This window comes from Somniosus microcephalus, chromosome 3, assembly GCF_052327205.1.
Source record: "Somniosus microcephalus isolate GS21.2 chromosome 3, FLI_Smic_1.0, whole genome shotgun sequence".
Classification (NCBI taxonomy): Eukaryota; Metazoa; Chordata; class Chondrichthyes; order Squaliformes; family Somniosidae; genus Somniosus; species Somniosus microcephalus.
Window position 1 is genome coordinate 327,091,756 of NC_140989.1, and position 25,098 is coordinate 327,116,853.

Below are 25,098 nucleotides of genomic sequence, written 5' to 3' on the forward strand. Positions count from 1 at the left end.
TGTTGAAGTAAGCTTGTCAATTTGCTGCCAGTGTGCCGGTGGTGGAGGGGGTGCTTATTGAGTCCAGTGGCAGGGGTGTTGATCAAGCGGACTGCTCTGTCTTGGATGATGGCGAGTTTCTTGAGTGTTGTTGCAGCTGCATCCATCCAGGTGACTGGTGAGTATTCCACCCTACTCCTGACTTGAGTCTTGTAGATGGTGGAGAGATTTTCAGGAGTTAGGAGGTGAGCCACTCGCTGCAAAGTACTCAGCCTCTGCCCTACTCAGGTAGCCATGGTGTTGATATGACTGGTACATTTAAGCATCTACTCCATGGTGGCCCAAGGATGCTGATAGTGGAGGGCTTGGCATTGGTGGTGCCATTGAAGTTTAAGGCTACTGATTAACAGTTTTTGAGGTGTTTGGGCCTTTTCTTGTTGGAGATGGTTGGTAGGGATGCTGCTGCAGGAAAATATGTGTCACAGCACTTGGGGAGTGAGGTGGCTGTATGGGTTGGTAGTGTTGGGAAGGTGTTCCTGGGGTCTGGAGGGGAGTCATAGGATGTGGGAACATAAGGGAGGTGGGGGGGGCGGCAGTCCTGGAGAATTGGATGGGAGGATGTGGGAGCTCTGGATATGGTGTTTGTGATGTTTGGTACCATTGAAAAAGAGATATCAGGGTCTAGCAGGAGTTGAAGGCATGTGTTGGGGCATGCTGCTTTGGGGGGGGGGGTGAAGTTGAGGTATGTGGGAGAGGGGGCCCAGTGTGTGGGGGCAGCAGATCAGGCCTAGCATTGGGAGAGAGTGGACTTGGGGAGTGGCAGCACTGAGATAGTGGTGGTGAGGTGTGGGAGTATAGAAGGGGCGCTCCTGGGGTGTTGGGAATCGGTGAGAGAGGCTTTGTTCTTGTGCTAAATGGTAGTGAAAATTGGAGGCAATTTTATTATGATTTTGCTGTTTGGGACCTGCTCACTGGAGACAGTGATTTAAGCTGGGTTATGGTTCTGTGTGGTCGGTCCTTTTGGATCCTTGGCCAAGTTGCCATTCTTCATGTGTAAGGCGGGACAATAAGCGTGAGCAGGCTTTTTGACTGCGGCTAACATGATTGAACTGTACCCAGAATCCCTGTATGGGATAGCAGTCAAGAGGTTTGGCCTATGATTGAGTTGAACTTTTCCACCCCCGCCATCATCTAGGCTGGGAACATTGAAGCCATTTACAATGCCCCGGTGCCATCCTTGTTGGGATTGGCCATTTCAGCACAGACATTTCTGGTCTGTAAAGACACATTGTGATCTAATTAAGAGAAGGTGGGGCAGGGGGGGGTGGAGAGAGGCTGGAATCAATGTTTGATGCCAGAAAAAAAATTAAAGCAGCAGCAAATAAAAAACTCCAGAGTTTGAGAATTTTATTGTTAGTTACTGATCGGACAATCCGGAATTACTTTTGACTGGCCGGGACAGTGGGAGCTCACCAGCTGTCTGTTCCAATGCGCTGGTGGCAATGTAATCAGTTTAGGTTCCATTGTGTCAGTTCCACTGAAGTGGAAGTGTGCCCAAGTTCATCATCTCTGGTGGTTACAGAAATCATTTTGGACAATACCTTCTGATCAGTTCAGATTTTTATTGTGCGATGTGCACTCAAGCCCCTGAAATTCATACCGTGTGCATGCTGTAGGTGAACAGAACCTGAGCAAGAATGTCCATTTGTCATCAGGAGCTCTATTTACCGTCATTGTGTGGTTCCCGACAATTTAAAGACATGCTGTTTTTTCCCTCTGGCATATTTAGATAAATGGGAGGGAGGAATCCACCAGCATTATATCTTGGCTTTTCCAACTCACGTGTCCATTTCATTAGGCTGTTTGTTTCAGTCGTTACTTGAATGACCAGGAGTATTAAAAGCTTCTATAGGTATGTGAAAAGGAAAAAACTGGCGAAGGTAAATGTAGGTTCTTTACAGTCAGCGACGGGAAAATTTATAATGGGGAATGAGGAAATGGCAGAGAAATTAAATAAATACTTTGTTTCTGTCTTCACGGAGGAAGACACAACAAACCTCCCAGAAATATGAGAAAACCAAGGGTGTGGCGAGAATGAGGAACTTAAAAGAAATTATTAGTAGTAAAAAAAACAGTACTAGCAAAATTAACGGGACTAAAAGTCGATAAATCCCAAGGACCAGATGACCTACATCCTAGGGTTTTGAAAGAGGTGGCCATTGGGATAGTGGACGCATTGGTTGTCATCTTCCAAAATCCTATAGACTGGAACTGTTCCTGCAGATTGGAGGATAGCAAATGTAACCCCGCTATTTAAGAAAGGAGGGCGAGAGAAAACGGGGAACTACAGACCTGTTAGCCTCACATCAGTAGTTGGGAAAATGCTTGAATCTATTATAAAGGATACAATAACTGGGCACTTAGAAACTAATAGTAAGATTGGGCAGAGTCAACATGGATTTATGAAAGGGAAATCCTGTTTGACAAACCTATTGGAGTTCTTTAAGGATGTAACTAGTGGAGTAGACAAAGGGGAACCGGTAGATGTGGTGTATTTGGATTTTCAGAAGGCCTTCGATAAGGTCCCACACAAGAGGTTGGTGAACAAAATTAGGGCACATGGAATTGGGGGTAATATACTAGCATGGATTGAGAATTGGTTAACAGACAGAAAACAAAGAGTAGGGATAAATGGGTCTTTTTCAGGATGGCAGGCTGTGACTAGTTGGGTACCACAAGGATCGGTGCTTGGGCCCCAGCTATTCACAATCTATATCAATGATTTGGATGAGGGGACTAAATGTAACATTTCCAAATTTGCTGATGATACAAAGCTAGGTGGCAGTGTCAGTTGCGAAGAGGATGTGAAGAGGCTTCAGGGGGATCTCGACAGTGAGTGGGTGAGAACATGGCAGATGGAATTTCATGTGGATAAATGTGAAGTTATCCACTTTGGTTGAAAAAACAGAGAGGCAGAGTGTCATGAATCTTATCATTCATGAAGAAATGACTCATGAAATAACACTGGGCGGTCAGCTGGTGGCGCCGTCCAAGGAGTATAAATACTCGGGCGTGGGCCTAACTTGCCCAGGACGTTTTTGTAACCAGGAACTAGTGATGTAACTAGAATCTCATGGTTGTGAAACAGTTGATTGAAGCCTTGTTTTATACTCAACCAAGTGCTTAGTGAGTTTTCTTACGTCACAGAGTATTTCCTAAATGGTGAAAGATCGGGGAAAGCAGATGCTCAAAGGGACCTGGGTGTCCTTGTACATGAGTCACTGAAAGTGAATGTGCAGGTGCAGCAAGCCAGTAGGAAGGCAAATGATATGCTGGCCTTCATTACAAGAGGATTTGAGTACAGGAGTAAAGAAATCTTACTCCAATTATATAGGGCCTTGGTGAGACCACACCTGGAGTACTGTGTACAATTTTGGTCTCCTTACCTAAGGAAGGATATACTTGCCATAGAGGGAGTGCAACAAAGGTTCACGAGATTGATTCCTGGGATGGCGGGACTGTCGTATGAGAAGAGATTGAGTAAACTAGGCCTGTATTCTCTTGAATTCAGAAGAATGAGAGGGGATCTCATTGAAGCATACAAAATTATTACAGGGCTTGATAGGGTGGATGCTGGGAGAATGTTTCCCTTGGCTGTGGAGTCTAGAACCAGGGGCCACAGCCTCAGGATAAAGGGTAGGCCATTCAGGACTGAGATGAGAAGAAATTTCTTCACACGGAGGGTGGTGAATCTTTGGAATTCTCTACCGCAGAGGGCTGTGGAGGCTCAGTCATTGAGTATATTCAAAACAGAAGTCAATAGATTTCTGACTAGTAAAGGCATCAAGGGATATGGCGATAGGGCTGGTGAATGGAGTTGCGGCAGAAGATCTCCTTGAATGGCGGAGCAGGCTCGAAGGGCCGAATGGTGTACTCCTGCTCCTATTTCTTATGTTCTTAGTTCATTTGACTATAGACACTTCCAATGAAATATATATATATATGATTCCAGGAGAGCAGTGCTAAAAGCAAGGACCCATGACCTCTGTGCATCACCTTCTCAGTTGGTGCCTATGCTTCTGTAAAAAGTCTTGCCACAAGAGGTTAATGGAGACCCACAGCAACTTGGGACACCCGCAGAACTACGAGCCTCCAATGCCATTTGATCTCCAGAGTTTGTTGGTTCTAGACTTGAGAGTGCCATTGGCGGCTGCAGAACTTTATATTGATGGCACACTTGATGTCGAAACATCATCTGTTTCACATGGATGGAGAAAGTAGGAGGAGAAAGAAACATAAGGGAGAAGAGAGGCATGAACAGACAATTCACTGCTTTTATGGAAATGTGCTGTTTTTATTATATTATGGGGTAGTATACCTAACCTCAAATTCCCTGAAGGTTGTACTGAATTTTCCTAACTAGTAGTGGGAAGAGGAGACTTTAAATGGTAAGTGGTTTTGTTGTATGTGAAATATGAGATTGTCAACTTTAGAAAAGTTACCTAGAAAACCTCTAATTCATTTAAGGATTTTCAGATTATGTCAAGAGGGGGTTGATTATTGTTGGAAATGTTCTGTCACTGACTTGAAATATTCATAAATATATTGGGTCTTATATTCAAAAACAATAAATTCTTGTCATTTTAAGAGTACCTTAGTGTGTAAAGTTAAATTGAAGTCAGTTTGGCTCAGTGGTAGCACTGTCGCCAGAGTCAGAATATTGAGGGTTCAAACCCCAGTCTAGCGCTTGAGCGCATAAACTAGGCTGCCCCTTTCGTGCAGTGCTGAGGGAGTGCTGCATTGTAAGAAATCCTATCTTTGAGATGAGATATTAAATCAAGTTTTTTAAAAATTCATTGATGGGATGTGGGCGTCGCTGGCTAGGCCTGCATTTAGTGCCCATCCCTAATTGCCCTTGAGAAGATGGTGGTGAGCTGCCTTCTTGAACCGCTGCAGTCCATATGGTGTAGGTACACCCACAATGCTGTTAGGAAGGGAGTTCCAGGATTTTGGCCCAGCGACAGTGAAGGAACGGCGATACAGGTCCAAGTCAGGATGGTGTGTGGCTTGGAGGGGAACTTGTAGGTGGTGATGTTCCCATGCGTCTGCTGCCCTTGTCCTTCTAAGTGGTAGAGGTCGCGGGTTTGGAAGGTGCTGTTGAAGGAGCTTTGGTGAGTTGCTGCAGTGCATCTTGTAGATGGTACACACTGCAGCCACAGTGCACCGGTGGTGGAGGGAGTGAATGTTGAAGGTGGTGGATGGAGTGCCAATCAAGCGGGCTGCTTTATCCTGAATGGTGTCGAGCTTCTTGAGTGTTGTTGGAGCTGCACTCATCCAGGCAAGTGGAGAGTATTCCATCACACTCCTGACTTGTGCCTTGTAGATGGTGGAAAGGCTTTGGGGAGTCAGGAGGTGAGACACTCGCCGCAGAATTCCCAGCCTCTGGCCTGCTCTTGTAGCCACAGTATTTATATGGCTGGTCCAGTTCAGTTTCTGATCAATGGTACCCCCCAGGATGTTGATAGTAGGGGATTCAGCGATGGTAATGCCATTGAATGTCATGGGGAGATGGTTAGAGTCTCGCTTGTTGGAGATGGTCATTGCCTGGCACTGTGTGGTGCGAATGTTACTTGCCACCTGTCAGCCCAAGTCTGAATGTTGTCCAGGTCTTGCTGCATATGGACACGGACTGCGTCAGTATCTGACGAGTCTCGAATGGTGCTGAACAGTGTGCAATCATCAGTGAACATCCCCACTTCTGACCTTATGATGGAGGGAAGGTCATTGATGAAACAGCTGAAGATGGTTGGGCCTAGGACACTGCCCTGAGGAACTCCTGCAGTGATGTCATGTCATGTGATTGAGATGAATGACCTCCAACAACCACAGCCAACTTCCTTTGTGCTTGTTTAGATGCATGTAAATTAACCCATGATACTTTTTAAAGAAGAACAGGGAGTTCTCCTGGTGTCCTGAGCAACATTCATCCCTCAACCAACACCACCAAAACAGATAAACTGGTCATTCATCTGACAGCCAGCACAGATTTGTTAAAGGCAAATCGTGTCTGACAAAATTGATTGAGTGTTTTGATGAAGTAGTGTGGTTGATGTGTATATGGAATTTCAAAAGGCTTTTGATAAAGTATCACATAATAGACTTGTTAGCAAAATTGAAGCCCATGGGATTCATGGGGCAGTGGTAGTGTGGATGCAAAATTGGCTAAGAAACAGAAAGCAGAGAGTAGTGACGAACGGTTGATTTTCAGACTGGAGGAAGGTGTACAGAGGTGTCCCCCAGGGGTCGGTATTAGGACTACTGCTCTTTTGATAGATATTAATGACCAGGACACCATTTTAAAGTTTGCAAATGACACAAAACTCGGAAATGTAGTAAACCGTGGGGAGGATAGTAACTGACTTCAGAAGGACATGGATAGACTGGTGAAATGGGCAGACACATGACAGATGAAATTTAACATTGAAGTGATGCATTTTGGAAGGAAGAATGAGGAGAGGCAATATAAACTACAAGGTGCAATTTTGAAGGGGTTGCAGGAACAGCGAGACCTGGGGGTGTGCATACACAAGTCTTTGAAGGTGGCAGGGCAAGTTGATAAAGCTGTTAAAAAAGAATACGGGATCCTGGGCTTTATAAATAGAGACGCTGTGTATAAAAGCAAGGAAGATGTGCCTAATCTTTATAAATCACTGTTTAGGCCTCAGCTGGAATATTGTGTCCAATTCTGGGCACCACAACTTAGGAAGGATGCCAAGACGTTGGAGAGGGTGAAGAGATTTAATAGAATGATACCAGGAATGAGGGACTTCAGTTATGTGGAGAGACTACAAAAGCTGGGATTGTTCTCCTTAGAGCAGAGAATGTTAAGGGGAGATTTAATAGAGGTGTTCAAAATTATGAAGGTTTTAGATCGAGTAAGTAAGGAGAAACTATTTTCACTGACAGAAGGATCTATAACCAGAGGACACAGGTTTAAGGTAACTGGCAAAAGAACCAGAGGGAAGATGAGTGAATTTTTTTACGCAGCGAGTTGTTCTGATCTGGAATGCGCTGCCTGAAAGGATGGTGGATGCAGATTCAATAGTAACTTTCAAAAGGGAATTGGATACATACTTGAACAGGAAAAATGTGAAAGGCTATGGAGAAGGAGCAAGGCGGGTAGGATGAGTTAGATAGCTCTTTCAATAGAGCCAGCGCAGATATGATGGGCCGAATGGCCTCCTTCTGTACTGTTTGATTCCACAATCTCATTACAGTTTGTGGAACCTTGTTGGGTGGAAATTGACTACCACGTTTGCCTACAAAACAACAGTAACTACATTCAAAAGTAATTCATTGGCTGTGAAGCGCTTTGGAATGTCCTGAGTTCATGAAAAATGTAAATGAAATGCAAGTTTCCTTTGGATCATACATGTCAATCTAGGGAACTAACAGAAGTTGGCCAACTGCTTCAAAAAAGCTGACACATCCTTGGAAAAAAATGAGAACTCAAGATCGGCCCTGATGATGTGTAGTTACATAGGGGGAGAAATTCAGTAGCGCCCTGGAAAAATTAGCGCCCCCGCGCCAGAACTTAGTCAGTTGCACCCCAAAGGGAAGCGGGGCGCTACTGGAGGCACCCCGCCTCCTCCTTGGGGCGCTGCAAGTGAATATCGCGGCACGTCGCGCTGCGGTATTGCAGGCCTTCCTCCCCTTAAAGGGGAGGGGCCTTGTGCAGCGTGATCTGGGGCCCAGCTGGGCCCCCAGGGATTGGGAGTGCAGGCAAAAGAGCCCGGCACCCAAGAGAAGTGCCGGGTTCTTGGAGCGCAGCCGGCACTCCGTGGGGGAGGGAGCGTTCCGGAGGCCGGGGACGGGAGCGCAGGCAGGTGCTGGCAGGCGGCCAGCAGCAAGAATGGCCGCCCCGCACCTCGCCTTTAATTTGCGCCTCCCCGGCCGCAGGTACGCCACCCTGACCCTGTCGGACATAGCGTCCGGCGGTAAATCAGGGGGCGCTCCCGAAGATCGCGGCCGGGGCGTGAGCGGGGCGCTGCGCATACCGATGATGTCATCGCCAGCGGCGCAGCGCTAACGGTTAGCGCCACTGCTAACCTCCCGCTGAATTTGGCAGGAGACGTGGGCAGTGCCGCGCCCGGCCGCCAGTTGGTTTGCGCCCCACTTAGCGCCCTCTTAAGGCGCTAACTGATGGCGCAACCAACTGATAATTTTTCCCCCATAGACTTTATAACTCAAGCTGTAGGTATACTCGACATTCTGTGGGAAGGCATACAGTCCATAAGGGGAAAAACATAAGCAAATGAAAGGATGAAGGAGGCAAATTGAAATAAGGCACAAAATTGGTGTGCATTTCCAGGGGTTCCGTGAGCAAACTTTCCTGGAAGAACATTTTTACTTTTATTTTTATATTAGAATAGTGCATCCTGCTGAATTGTAAGCCATTTTATTCTTCAGAATTAATAGATTTTTAATTTTTAAAGAAGGTAAACAAAAATGACATTTGAACTTTCAACAGAACGACCAGACTATCACTTGCCAAAAGTTACCTCAGCAATCATTCTCCCAGTTCAGAGAGGTAGGATTTCTGTGAAGCACAATGGTGGGTGTGTGAAACTTTTGTATTTTGATTGCTTGAAATATGCACCAAGATTTTGATCTTTGAAGCTTGTGTTGTGTGTGAGAGTATTTTGAGCTGTATAACATGAATGTAAAGTGCGAGTGGTTACAGTTCTGTTCCGCCACTGGTTGTGGTGGGAGTAATTTAAGGTGCGGAATTAATAATACTACGTATGTAGTGTATTAACTTGAGCACAATTTCTTTCATTGCATATTGGTACTAATATGCTAAATAAGCCAAGTGACAATAGTGATGCTTGTGCATGCACACCTAAGAACAGCTGGTTCAAGAGCTGCATTCATTGAGGCTTGTGAGCAGGTCCCCCGCCCATCATCTGCAAAGGAGGACGGGGAAAGAGGGTGTCTTTCTCTGGGGAAATGAGAAGAAGGAACACACACATTATTTTCCGAAACAAGGAAGTATTGGGTGCTTGTTGGCGGACGGCAGCAGAATAACAAACTGCGCAGCGTTTTAGTGTCCTATGCTTTGTGTGGTGTGAAAACAGTAGATTCTTCACAATGCACAGTAATTGGAATTCATGTTTTGTTCCAGAAGGGAAACATCAAAACAAAACTGTGAAATGCAGTCTGAATTCTACAGTCTCAGCAGATTCATAGTAACCAATGAAGCCTTCTTTGTGGAATATAAACAGGGTAATTTAGCATGATTGTGCATGGTGAAATGCTGTCAGTTTGATTTGAGCATTCCCTTGCATTGGACTGGAGCAGCTGCATTTCAAAAACACACATTATGTTTGTACAGTAATCCCATTAAAGCTGCAATGACCTACAATAATTTAAAAGATATATAGCTGTAGAGGTTCAGATAAGAGGGCAAAATGGTGCAAAAAAAAAAGTCAATCTGCAGCCTCTGGTTAAGTTCAAAGGTTGTATGGTTAAAAACAGCAAGTCATGCAAGTTATTTTTTTAATTATTTGGCTGAGAGGGTGACAGACGGGTGACCTGTTTCCAGGCCTACATTACTCATCAAAGCTTTTTCTTCCTGATCCCCAAGTAGACTGAGAATGGAAACTGAAGTGCAGGGCAATGTGATGCATCCTATCAGTCCATGGTGGCAGGCCACCTCGGTACATCACAATATTCTCTTAAATCAAGTGAAAAATCTCAGTGGTGCAGCGTGGAACACTCTCATTCTCTGGACTCAAACTCATCACGGGAACTGAAAGGTCTGTATTACAACAGACTTTAGGGGAAATTATACCAGGTACTGATTTCATGGAATCTTCCATGCTCAGGTGATTTAATATGTTCAGATTTATGCAGGTGAGCTCCTGGTCCATTTTCATCCTGGCATGAGAAGCTCGCCAAGGATGGGGAAGAATGAGAAATTGCTCGTCGGGATGCTCTTCAAGGGTTGCTGACAACATTGCATTATGGGAAAATTGAAAGAATGCAGCCACGTAAATGGGAACAGAAATTTGTACAGCCTCTGTGAAGACTGTGCTGATGAAAAGCTTTTATAATCGCTGTATGAAATGTCTAAAAAAAATTTTTTTAAGGTTTCATAAAGGCAGTATGTAACAAAAACATTGGGGGGAATTTTAACCCAAACAAAACCGATGGGTTGGGGTCGGTTGGGAAGTTAAAGTGTTAAAAGTCTGAATCCCGACTCCAACCCGCCCACTTCCGGTTTTAACGGAGCCGGGACGTGGGCCGAGCAGCCAACCCGCTCCCAGGAGGTGGGTCGCTCATTTAAATATTATAATGAGGCTGGCGTGCCTCAGATTTAACCACCATTAGTTTAACTGTAGCTGGTCAGGTTTTTCAGGCCTCGTGAAACCCGCCAGCTAAAGTAAGGCGAGGACTGCTGGATTGAGGAGGCAAGTGCCATTACACTTATCTCCTGGATCCAGTGTCCCTGCCTAACCCACCCCCTGTGATCGGAGACCCCCTTTCTCCCCCCCCACCCCCCACAAGGCCTATGATTTCCCCCCACCCCATCATACTGCTCCAGCCCCCTGATGATCACCAGGCCCACAGATCTGCCGCTCACTCCTCCCCACCACCCCCCCCCCCCCCAATGATCACTCAGACCCCCAATCAACTCCTCCCAAGCTCACCAGCCTCTCAATCTGGCTGCGGGTGGGACACACAGGCGTCCAATGCAAATCAGACCCTGCCATTAAACGTGGCAGGGCCTGAGGGAAACCCGCTGTCCCAGACTTCCCCCCCCGCTCCCAACCCGCCTCCTGATTAAAATTCAGGCCATTAGGTGGCAAAACCATGTGTGTGCGGGCGGGAAATGGAGTCTGTGGTCAAAAGGTGGAGCAGTGCAACACCTAAATTCCCTTTTTTGATGGTTGGTAAGGTGGATGTGAGTTACAGTTGCCTGTTTACAGCATTCCAGTGTAGCTGGTAGCAGGTGGCAAGGCTGATCGTTGTCTGCATTACCTACAGGACCTGAAAACTGATGCGGAAGAAGATGACGAGCCTTAAGAAAGCTCCCAAGATAAGACCACCCAGTGGCACCATTTTACAGATAGATGTATATGTGCCGTTGCTGGGCAACCTGTTGCACGTTAACTTCTGCACCCCCCCCCCCCGCCAGCACTTTGAGAAATGCAGCAGCAGGGCGACATTAGGCAGCTGTGTTATGCTTCTGATGCCAATTAGTGGCAAAGGAGGTAAAATAGGCGGTTGTGCTATTTTGTTCATATATCTGTGGGCAGTCCGTTGGCTAATAGTGTAGATGACCCTATATTAGACTGAAGGAGGCAAAGGCAAAAAAGTTGAATATGCCTGTAATCTTCATCACCACTGATCGTGCTATCCCTATGGTGCAGGCTGGCTGCAGATGTCCTTGCAGCTGATAGAACAGATCTTCAGTTTGCTTCATGCTGATCTGGACCCTGTAGAGCCAGTTCTCCATGGAAATTGCCATGAAGGTTTCTGCTTGGGCACACAGATATGGTTGGTGCTTATTGTGGTGAATACAGGCAGTCTAGTTCTGCTGCCTACTGATATGTCTGGTATGCCTTCTTTCATCTAGTACCACTTAAGGCAAGAACTACTGTGATGGGGTTGCTTTGATAGCACTCCACTGCATTAAGGTAACATTGACTTGCCAATGGGCAGTGCACTTAGTGTAGCTTCCAGTTAAACGCTGTGACACACTGAGGTGGAGTGAACATTGGTATTGTGGGAGACACTTTGCAGATCCCATCTACTTTAAGGATCTTCCTGTTCTGCAGAGCTCTTGGAAAGGCTTTCTGTACACCCAGTTCCTCATTGATATTGGTAAGTGATTCTGCTGCTTCTCATTTCACAAGCATGCAATCCATGGTCTCGTTTGAAAAACCCAAGAAAATACATTAAACATTAGCTGGGGAAAAATACATTAGTACTCTAAATATTAGCTCAAACTTAAATTATTAAAATTAATGTACAAATGAATGTGCAAAATTCAAAAATATATACATTGCTATGCCAAACATTAGCCCAAATGTCAGAAATGTGAAATGAGGCCCGCTAAAGTCCCTCATTAATATGCTGGATGCATAGTTAGGCTGCTGCTCATTCTGAGAAGAAGTGAAAATTGCAGACATACAGCCCATAATGAAATTACGGAAGGGCGCCGTGGAAACCCTGCCGATGTGCTTGCCGAATTTCCCAGTTCCTGCTCACCTGAATCGTGCCAGCAGTTCCAGTAATGCCGGGAGGAGCCTCATTGCTTATGTCATGTGCCTTCCTAACACCTCTGATACAAAACATGATAGTTAATCTTAAATTGGTGGGGTGTGGAAGGCAACTGTAGTTCATTGATCATGAGCAGAACGTTTTTAGATTCCACTGTCCCTCTGACGGGCGACCAGCCTTGCCTTATTTTAAGGAAGCCTGTGCTGTTTTGTCTCCGTGTTTGCCAGCTGCACCTTCTGACACTTGCATGTTTTCCTTTCCTGTTAAGCCAGCGGTGTATATTGAAGATTGATCACAGAGTGACTCAGAGGAAGAGGTAGTGTCAGTAAACAGAGAGAATAAAAGTGACAAGAGATATACCCAGGATCTGTGCAAAGAGGAAAGGTGACCCTGGAGACACCGTGGCACCAGGTCACCTGTTGTTGACTCGTCCTCCACACAGGTGACCAGCAGTTTGGGCTGCATTTCCTGTACTACAGATTCTGTAAATCTACAACTCACATGGTTAAGAATGGTGATATCCCCCATGCCACTTTTACCAGTAATACCAACACTCAATATTTGGTTGCTTATATTCTGTGTACATCAGTTTCTCTCTTGGTCAGTTATCAGTCAGGGAATGTTGAGTAGAAAATAAAACAACTCTGCTTGTCCAGTTTTGACTATTTTCAAACCTGATTTCTGGGGTTTCCCGTAGGAGCCTTGCTTTCCTCAGCAACCCTGGAAACTCCCCCAAATAATTAAAATTGGTGGTTTCTTGTAAAAGATATCTTTATAATAAAATTCCAGCTTTATCGGAGGGTTTAATAAAAGAATGTTCTTCGTTATTGGATTTCAACCACTTTTGTCCCTGTTTACCTCAAAGGCGCTGATTCATAGGGTCCAATTCCACCTGTGTCAGCAACACTCCTGTACCTCACTCGGGTGACTATTCATGTGTCACCCTTGACAGTGAGTGCCAGCCCTGGCCATCGCAGCTGACTTTGGTCCTGCTCTTTCTTGATATCCATAAGAGTGCACTTTCCACCGAGGGTCACTGCACAGCATTCAGGAGCAGGAACTCTGGCCGAAGTTTTTTCTCCTCCTTAACTCACAGGCACTGAGACCAATTGTGATGTTATTCCCTCCCAAACCTCTCCGCCTCTCTACCTCTCTCTCCTCCTTTAAGACGCGCCTAAAAACCTACGTCACCTGTCCTAATTTCTCCATATGTGGCTCGGTGTCTCATTTTATCTGGTTACGCTCCTGTCAAGCACCTTGGGACGTTTTACTATGTTAAAGGTACTATATAAATGCAAGTTGTTGTTGTTCTTACTACAGCCTCAGCATTGATCAGCCAACTTTTACCCTCTAAGCATCAAGGGAGCTTTATGACCACTTTTAGATATTTGGCAACATATAAAATACAGTGAGTATCCATTTTGAAGTGCTAAACGTGGTAGTTCTTTGCTGTTTACCTGCTTTCTGTTTTGCTCAGGCGCCCCTGACCCAACAGCAGGTGCCAGCATTGATGATGAGAACTGCTGGCATCTGGATGAGGAGCAAGTTCGAGAGCAAGTCAAGCAGTTCCTATCACAGGGAGGATACTACGGGTCTGGCAAGCAACTAAATTCTATGTTTGCTAAGGTGAGATCTTTTCAATACACAGGTTATTTTCCAAAAGCCAGGCCCTCTGAGTAAAGCCACCAGTAACTGAAGAGCAGAAAGTCATGTATGAGCTCCCCTGTCAGCAAGGTCTCTCAACTCTGTAATTCTTCGAAAGTTATAACTCCACCCTGCTTTTGCTCAGTATTATGCCCAGTACAGTTGGACCAGTTTCTTAAATATAATAATGAATTAGCTTGTTTTTACAGATGGGTCAAATAGTTATCCTCATTTCTGTTGTCCATTTCAAATATAGGATTGCAGCAGTGGCAGACTGTGTTTAGATCACGAAACCAACTTCCAACAACCGCAGTGAAGTAGCATTTTTAATGATTGATTGGTTTACTTATGGGGCTTTTTTTATTTCTGAAAAATTGGTTCTCAAGTACCTGACTTTCCCTCATCTCGGATCACAACACCTTTTTCTGTTGACTACATCGAACCGCATGAGAAAACCCAAACAGCTATAATGGTGACAGTAACAAAAGATATGAGTTCAGTAAAACTGCAGTATCTACATTCCAAAAAGATAAACGGGTAAGATAATCTGGAAGTTTGTTCCAGGCAGTAACCCCTTGAGACTTGAATCACATTCACAAGAGCCGTGTTCAAGCAGTTGAACGTCATCCGATCTCCAAGGATGTTACTGTGTTCTAACACCTTCCCAACATCATCTTCTGAAAAATCCATTGCAGAGTGGAAATCTTTGATAATATTCGCATACATTCACTAAAGGTACAGGCCGTATACGAAATGGTAGAACTAAAATCTTTACTAGGATGTAGTATTGTGTATGTGCCCTTACAAAGTGTTTGGCTAGGAAATGAATGAGAAAAATGCAACATGCTTCAGAAACTTTCAATTATACTTTAAATCAGCCTAAAATACACAAATCATCCCAACAGGACAGCGAACCTTATTGATCACATTATTTAAAATTCTCACTGTGCCTTCAGTGGCACTGGTAGACTTTCTTCTCCACCCACTCACCAAAATTATATAAACTCTGAAATCTATTTCTCTGCTGTTCTTTTCTACGAATATTGATGAGGGACATTAACTTGCCAATAGTCTTTTTTTTTAAATGGTGACAAATGTGTTTATACTTAATGGATAAACGTAGTTTAGAATATCTGAACCCCACACTCAGATTGTAAGAGTCATCTAAAGATTAGATTAAACCTCAAGCTCCCTCTCCATTTTTAAAAGAGGAAAGGGGACAGTGGTAATAGATTGGGACCATAAGAAAATACAGAATGGGAAAAGACCGTGCAGTCCATCTGGCTGGTCGCAAAAAGTAATATCCCTTGATCACCCACTCCATCAAATATCTATCCAAGCCTCCCTTAAATTTTCCCACACTTTCTGCCTGCCTGAGTAGTCTGTTCCACACATTCATTGCCCTATGCATTAAGCAGTTATAACTAAATGGCTTTTTCTCTATTCTACGCTTGAGTTTGTGTCCCCTCCTTCTAGCATTTATGGCAATCTTGAACATATTATTGGGATTCAATTTATGTATTATGTTTGAATATCTCCAATCAGATTTTTGCCCTTTCCTCAGTACTAGAACAACTGCAGCCAAAGTCATGAGGAGCATTCTCTGTCCATGATGCATTATCTCTCCTGGACTTCCTCGACCTCTCTGTAGCCTTTGACCTGGTTGAACTTACCATCCTCCTCCAATGCCTCGCCACCATTTTCCAGCTCATAGACTGCCCTCTTGTTGTTCCAGTCTTACTGGTGCAATGAAAGCCGGGGCATTTCTGAAAGGCTTCTCTTCCCACCTCCTGTACTTGTCACATCAAGAGTCCCCCATGGTTACATCCTTAGTCCACTCATCTTTCTCATCTTCCCATGGCATCATCACCCCCTGGAAACTAAGTCTGCTTCCACATCTATACCAATGACACCTGGCTCTCTATCCACCACCACTCTCAATACTTCTACTGGCTCCTGTACTGTCTTAACTGCTTGTCCAACATCCAGTCTTGGATGAGCCATAACTCCCTTCAGCTAAACTTTGGGAAGACCAAAGCCATCAAGATTCAACCTGCCTCTGATCTCCTCCATGAACACAGAAAGGAATAATTAATTTAGTATATTTGCAGTCTTTATACATTGGAAGCAATCTCTTCTTTTATCCTGAAGTCCCTTTTTACTTTTTTGTGATTTCACTGGTTGCCTATGCATTCCATGTTAGGGTGTTGACCTCTAAAAGTGGCTACCTAGGATGTTAACGTGAATATTAACTGATCATATTGCATAATAATTTACCAGTGTATCATGTACCGTGTTGAATGTGTTAACTTCTATTTCATTTATTCACACTAATTGTGCTGTTTCAAAATTTTCTCTTATAAGAGAATTTTCAGATTCTTTGCTTTTTCATTTTTCTAAAAAGGAGTGAACTTGATACAGATAAAAAATGAATATTTTGGCTTTAAAGGGGACAGGGACAAACCTTGGAGCAGCACGAGTTCTCTGGCAAAGCAGAAAATTTGCATTCTGATTGCTGATTTTAAATTTTGTTTCGACCACAGGTACGAGAAATGCTGAAGATGAGGGATTCGAATGGTGCCAGGATGTTGACGTTAATAACAGAACAGTTCATGGCTGACCCACGACTCTCTCTCTGGAGGCAACAAGGCACGGGCATGACAGACAAATGCCGACAGCTTTGGGACGAGTTGGGTAAGTGTCGGGGAGAAGGCTGCAGCTGAGCAATGCAGTATTTTAACCTCTGCTCTCAACAGATTCCTTTGGACAGCATTTTCTACATTAAAGCTGTTCTATAAATGCAAGCTGTTCTTGCTAACAATAAAGAAAACCTTCCTTTTGTGTAAGATACAAGTTAAATTCTGGAGATGGAAGTGAAGCTTTTAGAAGTTCCCCAGTTAATGCTTGAAACACTTTTCTAGCGAAGCGGATGGGGTGAGGAACTTGTGTAATAAAGGTATCTGTCAATTTTCAGAAGTTCTCTGCAGGATTCAGACCTGCGCTCGTGTGTTGGTTCAAAATGCTGCCAACTGTTAAGTTGCATTCTTATTACTGTGATTATTTTGTCATTTGAGAATTCACATTTGTGGCATTTTAATGATTTTTTTTATATAGTATGTTCTAAAATTCAATATTCGGTTGAAAAGCTTTACATTATACAGTGGATGTGGGCTCAGGAACTATGTATCGTTGCCCTTTCACCAGACTACTTTCAGCAGGCACAAGGTTGATCATGTGACCTGATAGCTGTTGTAAGGTAAAATTTAAAAAAAGACATGAAACATTGAAATAAATTTAAAAGGGGAATATGCAAATTTTGGAAATACATCTTTAAACCTAAAAAAGACGAGTTATGATGTTTTAGGTTTGTACCCTTCAGTTCTGAAGAACTGAAGACAGGCATTTTAGTAAGGTTGGGGAAAAATTAGCGGAAGGGAAGGGAGTGAATCAACGGACGCATCAATCACAGCGTGGAGTAACTGCTTCATATAAATTGTTAGATGACATAAAAGATCATCGGTGAGTTGCGGCAAAGATATGAAAAGGACAAAAGAATGTACAGGAAACTTTCGTTTAACCGAAGGTTAAATGTCCGGAAAGCTCTATCTACTGGCAAAATTCAGGAGCCGTTTCCTATAAGTTTTTTTACTTCTCGTTGCTTTTTTTTTCCAGTCAGGCTCTGCAAGGTCTAGCTGAAGCTGTTGCTTAGCTACAGAGATGCTTTTAAGCTGCGGCCGACTGTTTTGAAGCTGTTGCTAAGCAACAGGGTTTGTTGATTCACACGGAGCTCAAAAGCTCCGTATGTTTTAACATTAGCGCTGGTTTCTACGGCAGTTTTGATGGTACGGCACCAGCTCGGTCCCGTCAGTGCCGGATACCAGAAAGTTTCCTGTACAAAAGGTGAGGATAAAAAGACATGGGAGAGGTCCATGCAAATAAATACATATGGATACAAGGAAAAATAAACAAGTAGAAAAAAAACAAGCTCCATATGTAGCCGATATGAAATTAAAACAGGAAATGCAAGTGGAAACCGAGTGGATTCGCCAGTTGAGAGAAGAGGAAAAGCAGATCCGTACCACGAGCTCAGCCAGTGCTGAACTCTGACAACGGTTCTCCACCACAAATATCAACTCCTCCTCCCGCACACTGACAGACCCTTGCCCATCAGAGGTTCCCCAGGCTATGAAAGGCAGAGCTAAGATTTGAAGATGCTAAAGTGAAGGCTCAGACCAGATGACTGGAGGATGCCCACCAGAAAGATGAGAGATTTTCCCTGAAGTTTGCATTGTACTTCTTTGGAATGACATAAATGTGAATTTTGTAAAACCCTTTTTAAAAAAAAAAAAATGAATCAATCAAAATAATTTACAAAAGTTGGGAGCGAGAAAGCTGATGCATAATACTAAAAGTTGAGAGTACATTACGCAAATCACAAGGCTTTTAAATGTCATACGCATCTTTGCTGATGTGATATGCTCTTTTTATTTCTCATTTGTGCACTAGAGAATGTGCATGGCCAGTAATGTCAATAGAGCCAATCCACAACCAAATAGAGTGTACGATTCATTCTATAAAGGTAAAAAAGTGGACATTTAGCTGGCCGAATTCCGAATTAGTGGCCTGGACCCTGAAGATTAATAAGACAAATTAAATTTCAGTATTGCCCCCCCTCTCACAAAGGGGGGCCTAGGGGTTACAAAATGGAGTCGCCGGGGGAGCCTGTGCAAATTGCTAAAACGGGGAAATGACACGAGGGGGAAAATATTTACAGATACAGGAGGTCTGAAATTGAAACAAAACAAGTTGAAAACACGCAGGATTGATCTGAACAGAAAAGAAAACAACATACCCGGCAGAAACCCCTGCTCCCCCACATCCACCAGAACTGTGTTCTGATGTAAGTGCTACACCCAAAACGTCAACCCACCTTCTCTTTCCACCCCACACTTATGCTGACAGACTCAGCTCACAGCCCCTGCATCCCCCTTTCCCCTCAATTCTCTCCATTTAGTTGCTCTTTTCCTTCTGTGTAAACCTGGCTTTTTGCCATCTTGGCTATTTTGCACATTCCTTTTTAAAAGAAAAGAACTGCAAATGCTGAAAATCTGAGATACACAACAGCTCAGTCAGTATCTGTAAAGAGACGTGACAGATTGATGTTTTGGGTGTATACTCTTCTTCAGAATTGAAAACTGAAAGATAAGCAAGCTCCTTTGTACGATAAAAGAGAGAGAGGAAAAGAGACAACAGATACCCCCAGTCACCAAGAGGAAATTAATTGGTGCATGCCTTACAGACTGTTTAATAGAGAAGCAAGAACCTGTTAAATTATATTTTAAAAATCCTCTCTGAGGCAAGGAGAAGAAGAGAGAAAAATAAAAATGTGCAAATAGCTAACATGGTGAGACACACAGGATAGGCATGAGGTATGATATGAAAACTTAAAAGTCTGGAAATGCACAGTGAGGTCTACCTACACCCCAGAGGCAGAACACCCACCCTGCCAGAGCTGTGTCCTGATAAAAGATCTACACCCAACGCATCCATCTGTTTCGCCTCCCTCTAACACTAAGAGACCATCTCCATATCCCCAGTTGAAAAGAAAATGGGGGCTATATCTAAGGTCTGTGGCTCACCACTACCTCCCTACCCCCACAATTCCACTCCAACCTCTCCATCTTTGGCCTGCTGCTCCAACCAAGCTCAGTGCTCAACGCAGGAGCAATAAGGTTGATTTTCTCAATTCACATTCCTGGTGGAGATCCTCACTCACTGGCCACATGTCAGGAAATCGTAGGTCTGCTGCCCTTCATTACAAGTCCATAATGTTGAATCCGTTTCGTACTGACGCCGAACTTGTCATGTAAATGCACCAGAAAAGCACTGACCTGATGTATTACAGCCTGACAGATAATGGATTTTAAGCTAGAACTCCCTTTACATTGAGGGTAAAATCTGAGGAAAAGAAAGACATTTATACAACACCTCTCACGACCTCAGGACATCTCCAAGTGCTTTACAGCCAATGAAGTACTTCTGAAGTGTGGTCGCTGTGTTGTAATGTAGGAAATGCAGCAGCCAATTTGCGCATAGCAAGCTCCCACAAGCAGCACTGATAATGACCAGATAATCTGTTTTTTTTTGTGATGTTGATTGAGGGGTAAATATTGGCCAGGACACCGGGGAAAACTCCCCTGCTGTTCTTCGACATAGTGCCATGGGATCTTTTACAACCACCTGAGAGAGAGCAGACGTGGCCTCGTTTTAACGTCTCATCCGAAAGGCGAATCCATGAGAAAAAAACTTGTTACCACACTTGAAAAGGCAGAGGCTTAGGGAAACGGCTACCTGTTTTTTCAGCTAGCATATGGTACATAACTCCGAATTACTTGGGATGGTGGAAAATCGCAGTGGAGTAGTCTTTAACTTAAAAACAATCTGAGAGAAACATGTATTTGAAGCGGCCATTTAAAACCAGAAAAACATTAACCTATAAAGGACCCCAGAAAAGGTGGTGCATCTTTACTATACACAACAGTTATCTTGCTGGATATCTCTGTATGGGTTATAAAATAAATAAAACTCCACTCATCTTGTGCAGCTGGGGAAATATATCTCGATCCTCATAAATTACTGTACAGCCGAAAATTGAATTTACTTGTACCTTCATCATAAAATAATACTTCATGCAAACAAGATCTGTGGAAGAGGATTAAATGCCTTTCATTCTGTCCTGATTTTTCTTGGTGAAGATTAGAAACCAATAGCTCCTATTTCTGTCTACACAGTATTGTGGCTCAAGATTAAAACCTAATTACATGTAACAGGAGAAAAACGGCATCTATATTCAATATGAACCCAAAGGCTGACCTTAATCTTCCTCTGTGGTAGCGCATTCAATTCAGAATGTCTTTTGAATAAGCTGTCAGTAAGCAAAGGAGAAGGGGGAGGGAAAAAATTAATACCATAACCCAGTTGGACAAGATGATGATTATTCAGCTACAGTAGTTTCTGTTTCAGTCTACGCAGCGTTACTGTGGCATAAATATGATGAAGCCATTGGCCAACGGTGAAAGATTTACAATTCCAACAGGACAGAATTAAATTGCATTTGTAGTCTGTGGGCGGATGATAATTTAGCCCTTTTTTTTCATTTGCTTAATGGAATGCTTTGTGTTCCATTATTTATGGAAGAATTCCAGCGTGTTTAACAACTTGGATCTGCTCGCCTTCACTTTGAAATCTCCCATTACCCACCTTTACCCCACCCCCACCACCTAAATGGGAATTGGTGGTCTGCTCTCCACCATTCGTTTCACTGATGGAACCAAGATTACCTCAATGTAGCCCCACAAACGTTGGAGAAAATACTACCAATGATGGCGATGAGCAGCTTCGTGCCTAAGGTCTGGTTTGGCATAATTTTTAGAAATTAAGTAGGTTAGAAGTTTTCTTGAATTTAAAAGGCCCATTTTAGTGGGATGCTTTGGCAGAATTTTCTTTTAAAATTATTTTCTCATCCCTTTCTCTCCCCCCTCCCCGACCCCTCCATGGCGGTAACTTATAAAGGAAAAAGAAATAAAGACTTGCATTTATTTAGCACCTTTCAAGATCTCGGGACGTCCCAAAGCGTTTTACAACCAATGAAGTACTTTTGAAGTGTAGTCACTGATGTAACGTAGGAAACTCGGCATTCGAGCAAACTCCCAGAAACAACAATGAAATAAATGACCAGATCATCTTTTTAGGTGTTTGTTGAAGGATAAATGTTGGCCAAAACAACATGGAGAACTCCCCTGCTCTTCTTCGAGTTGTGCCGCAGGATCTTTTACGTCCATCTGAGAGGTCAGACTGGGCCTCGGTTTAATGCCACATCCGAAGGATGGCACCTGACAATGCAGCACTCCCTCGGTACTGCACTGGAGTGTCAGCCTTCAGATTATGTGCTCAAGGTTCTGGAGTGGGACTTGAACCCACAACCTTCTGACTCAGAGGTGAGGGTGCTACCCACTGAGTGACACTTCCGGGACTCAGTTCCAGAGGTGCCAGAAGCCATGTGGCACTGCACCCAAGTGGTCATTCTTCAAATATTGCCTACACTTGTGCATTTTATCAGGGCTCATCAAACATTGATTAGGGCTGGGAACTCTGGCTGATTTTTTAAAAAATGTTCTCTTCCTAGTCCAGGGAGGCTAATTGTACCATCCCAACAGCTGCACAGGCTGAGATCAGTTAACCTGTCACAGACCAGAGGTCCTTATGGTTTGTACAGCACAAGACTATGCATTTTTTTTCTCCAATCATTTTTAAGCTGAACCATATTATTTTAAAAACTTAGCATGCCTCTCACTTGAGGTTCCTGTCACTATCTTGCCTTTCTGAAGATATGGGTTCTGAAACATGAATGTTGGCACCCTGTGCAACCCACTGCTTCAATAAGTATCGAGTCTTGAGAGCTGAGGCTCAGAACAGAAATATTCTGTCACAACACTGAGCTCAAAAAAGTGGATCCAATTAGAAGTGAGCCACTGTGCAGCAATATTTTTTTTAAGGGAGTTTTTTTTCCACAATTACACCCAATATTGTAGACTCAGTCTGGAGCTATGCAGTTGAGAGACTTGTCTGCAACATTTGGGGCGCGATCTTGCCATCCTTGGGGAGGCGGGTATGGAGGCAGGACTGCCGGGAAAATGGCAGAATCTGGGGCCGGTGCCCATCCCGCCCTCAACCCGCCTCCATGCCATCTTGCCAGGAGGCGGGTAGCCGACCCACGCCTGGTCCCCGTCTCCTGGAAGCAGGAAGGGGATTACAGCCACTTAATTGCCTGTTAACAGGTAGTCAACAGGCAGTTAAGAGGATTATCCCATTTTTCCAACAGAGACGCGGGTTTCCCGACGCCACCCTGACTGCCAGGGTCACCAAGGCGAGCAGTGGGTCTGCGGGGTGCAAAAGTGCGCTGTGAAGGTAAGTAATGGGTGCAAGTGTGGAGAGGTAAGTATGTGAGGTGAGTAGAAAGTGATAGAAAATGCTTACTTACCTTTGTTTCTTCCTGCAGGCTTCAACAGTTGGGAATGTGGAGAGTCTCGCATTTCACCGGCAGAGATGACAGATGGCTGCTGCATTCTCCGATGCAACAACCATCTCATTTCTGCTAAAGAAAGAGGTTTGATGAGTCTTGAATACAAGGACTCATCAAACAACATAGAATGTCAGTGACGATGACAATTCATGTGTCAAAATTTTTGACAGATGAAACATCATACGCTGACATTCTCTGTAACCGGCTTCCCCTTAATTAGCCTGCTAAGCCCGCTGCGTGGGCTTAACAAGGTCAATCAAGGGAAAATAGCGTGGGTTGGCCACAAGTCGATGGAGGCGGGACAACGACCCGACGAGCAACAGTCCCGCCTCCAACGTGCCCCCATTGGAGTTGGGAGCTAGCACAGATGGGCCACAATCCTCTTGGACGATTTGTAACGCATGGTGTTGTAACAGTGAATCTACACAATTTAAAGTAGTAGCTGTTTTTTTTTTGCACTGTCCTCCATTCCCCTTTTGAACTTTTCCTGAACTTCTCTGAGAGAATAGCAAGCTGGTTAGAAGGGAGAAAACAGTAAGGAGGGGTTAAGGGCAGTTATTCCAGAGTGGTTGGAAGTAGGTAGTGGTGTCCCACAGGGTTCAGTTATGGGGCCACTTCTGTTCACTGTGTATATCAATTTGGATATAGGCCTAGACGGAGTGGTGTCGATATTTGCAGATGGTGCCAAAATAGAAGGTATAGTTAATTATTTGGAAGACCAAAGGAAGCTGCAAAGGGATGTTGATAAGTTGGGAAATGGGCTAACAAGTGCCAACTGGAATTCAGTATCAGTAAGTGTGAGGTGATAAATGTTGGTTTAAAAAAAAACAGCTGTCATTTTATTCTGATTAGAAGTGAGCTTAGTGCTGTGGAAGAACAGAGGGATTTGGGGGTGTAGGTTCACAGGACATTAAAGACAGCACGTCAAGTCGATAAGGCCATTTAAAAGAAGTTATGGAATTCTAGCTTTCATCACAAGATGTAAAAGCCAGGAAGTAATGATGAGCCTATGTAAAAAAAAAAATATATAAGACCTTAGTTAGAGTACTGTGTACAGTTTTGGGCTCCACGTTATAGGATGGATATTGAGAATTTTAGAGAATGTACAAATCAGATTCACTAGGAGGCTGCCTGGTATGAGGAAATACAAATACAAAAAGATTTGAGAATTTGAATCTTTTTTTATTAGAACAATGCCGATTACAGGGCGATGCTGTGTTTAAAATTATGAATAGATGGGACAGTGTAGATAGAAGCATACTGTTTCTAGTAGTTGAGGAATCTAGAACAAGGGGCCATCGGTACAACATTAAATGTAAGAGAAACTTCTTTACACAGAGTTGTGAGGCTGTGGAATTTCAGGGTTAATGGTCGAGGCAAAAACTATGTCAATATTCAAGATTAGATTGGATAGGTGGATGAAAGAGAAGTGGATGACGGGATATGGGAACAGGATGAGTAAATGTAATTAGGACTATTTTTGCATGTAGAGGGCAAAAATTAACAGGGACTGGTTGGGCCAAACAGCCTGTTTCTGTGTTGTAACTTCTATGTACAGTATTTCTATTTTTCCTAGTTAGCGTGACTCCCAATTATTGTAGTGAATAATTATGTGGCTCACAGAAACTGATAAATTCCAGCCATAAAACTCAATAATTAGAAAGGATATAGTTGATCCTATACAGGTCAGACTCTATTATTGGTAATCTTCCAGTGCTCAATGCATTTGGAGATGAAAAAGTTGGGAAATTTGATGAAAGGATTAATTTTCTGAGATGGCGATTTCAACTTTAAAATATTTAGGTAGTTTAAAAAAAACAAGTGTTCCATTATAGTTGCTGCATAGACATTTAAAGAAAACAATCACATTTCTGGCATGGCAGCTTAATAGCTTTTATTGTGCTGCAAACTACTCGATCACGCCTGTGGTTTTCCCCATCCAATCAGCTCCTGATCCCAGTCATTGTCACCAAAGAAGGCATTGAGAAGTAGTATACTGCTCCCCAAAGGAAGGGTGCTTCTTCACATAGCTGTGTGTTCATGCACTGCAATGCAGCTTATCTGTGACCATCAGCGCAGAATCATGCAGGTGAATGCCTATTTTC

At 43.7% G+C, this 25,098-nt stretch overlaps 1 protein-coding gene across 1 annotated transcript in view; it reads left to right on the plus strand.

Moving 5' to 3' along the window:
* The window catches only part of zswim5 (zinc finger, SWIM-type containing 5), a 288,978-nt gene that overhangs the window by 192,355 nt on the left and 71,525 nt on the right, over positions 1–25,098 (plus strand). Inside the window, exons 3-4 of the mRNA XM_085983115.1 lie at positions 13,745–13,893; positions 16,455–16,605. Of these exons, the coding sequence (XP_085839241.1) occupies positions 13,745–13,893; positions 16,455–16,605 (300 nt within the window). The remainder of the gene's footprint in view (positions 1–13,744; positions 13,894–16,454; positions 16,606–25,098) is intronic.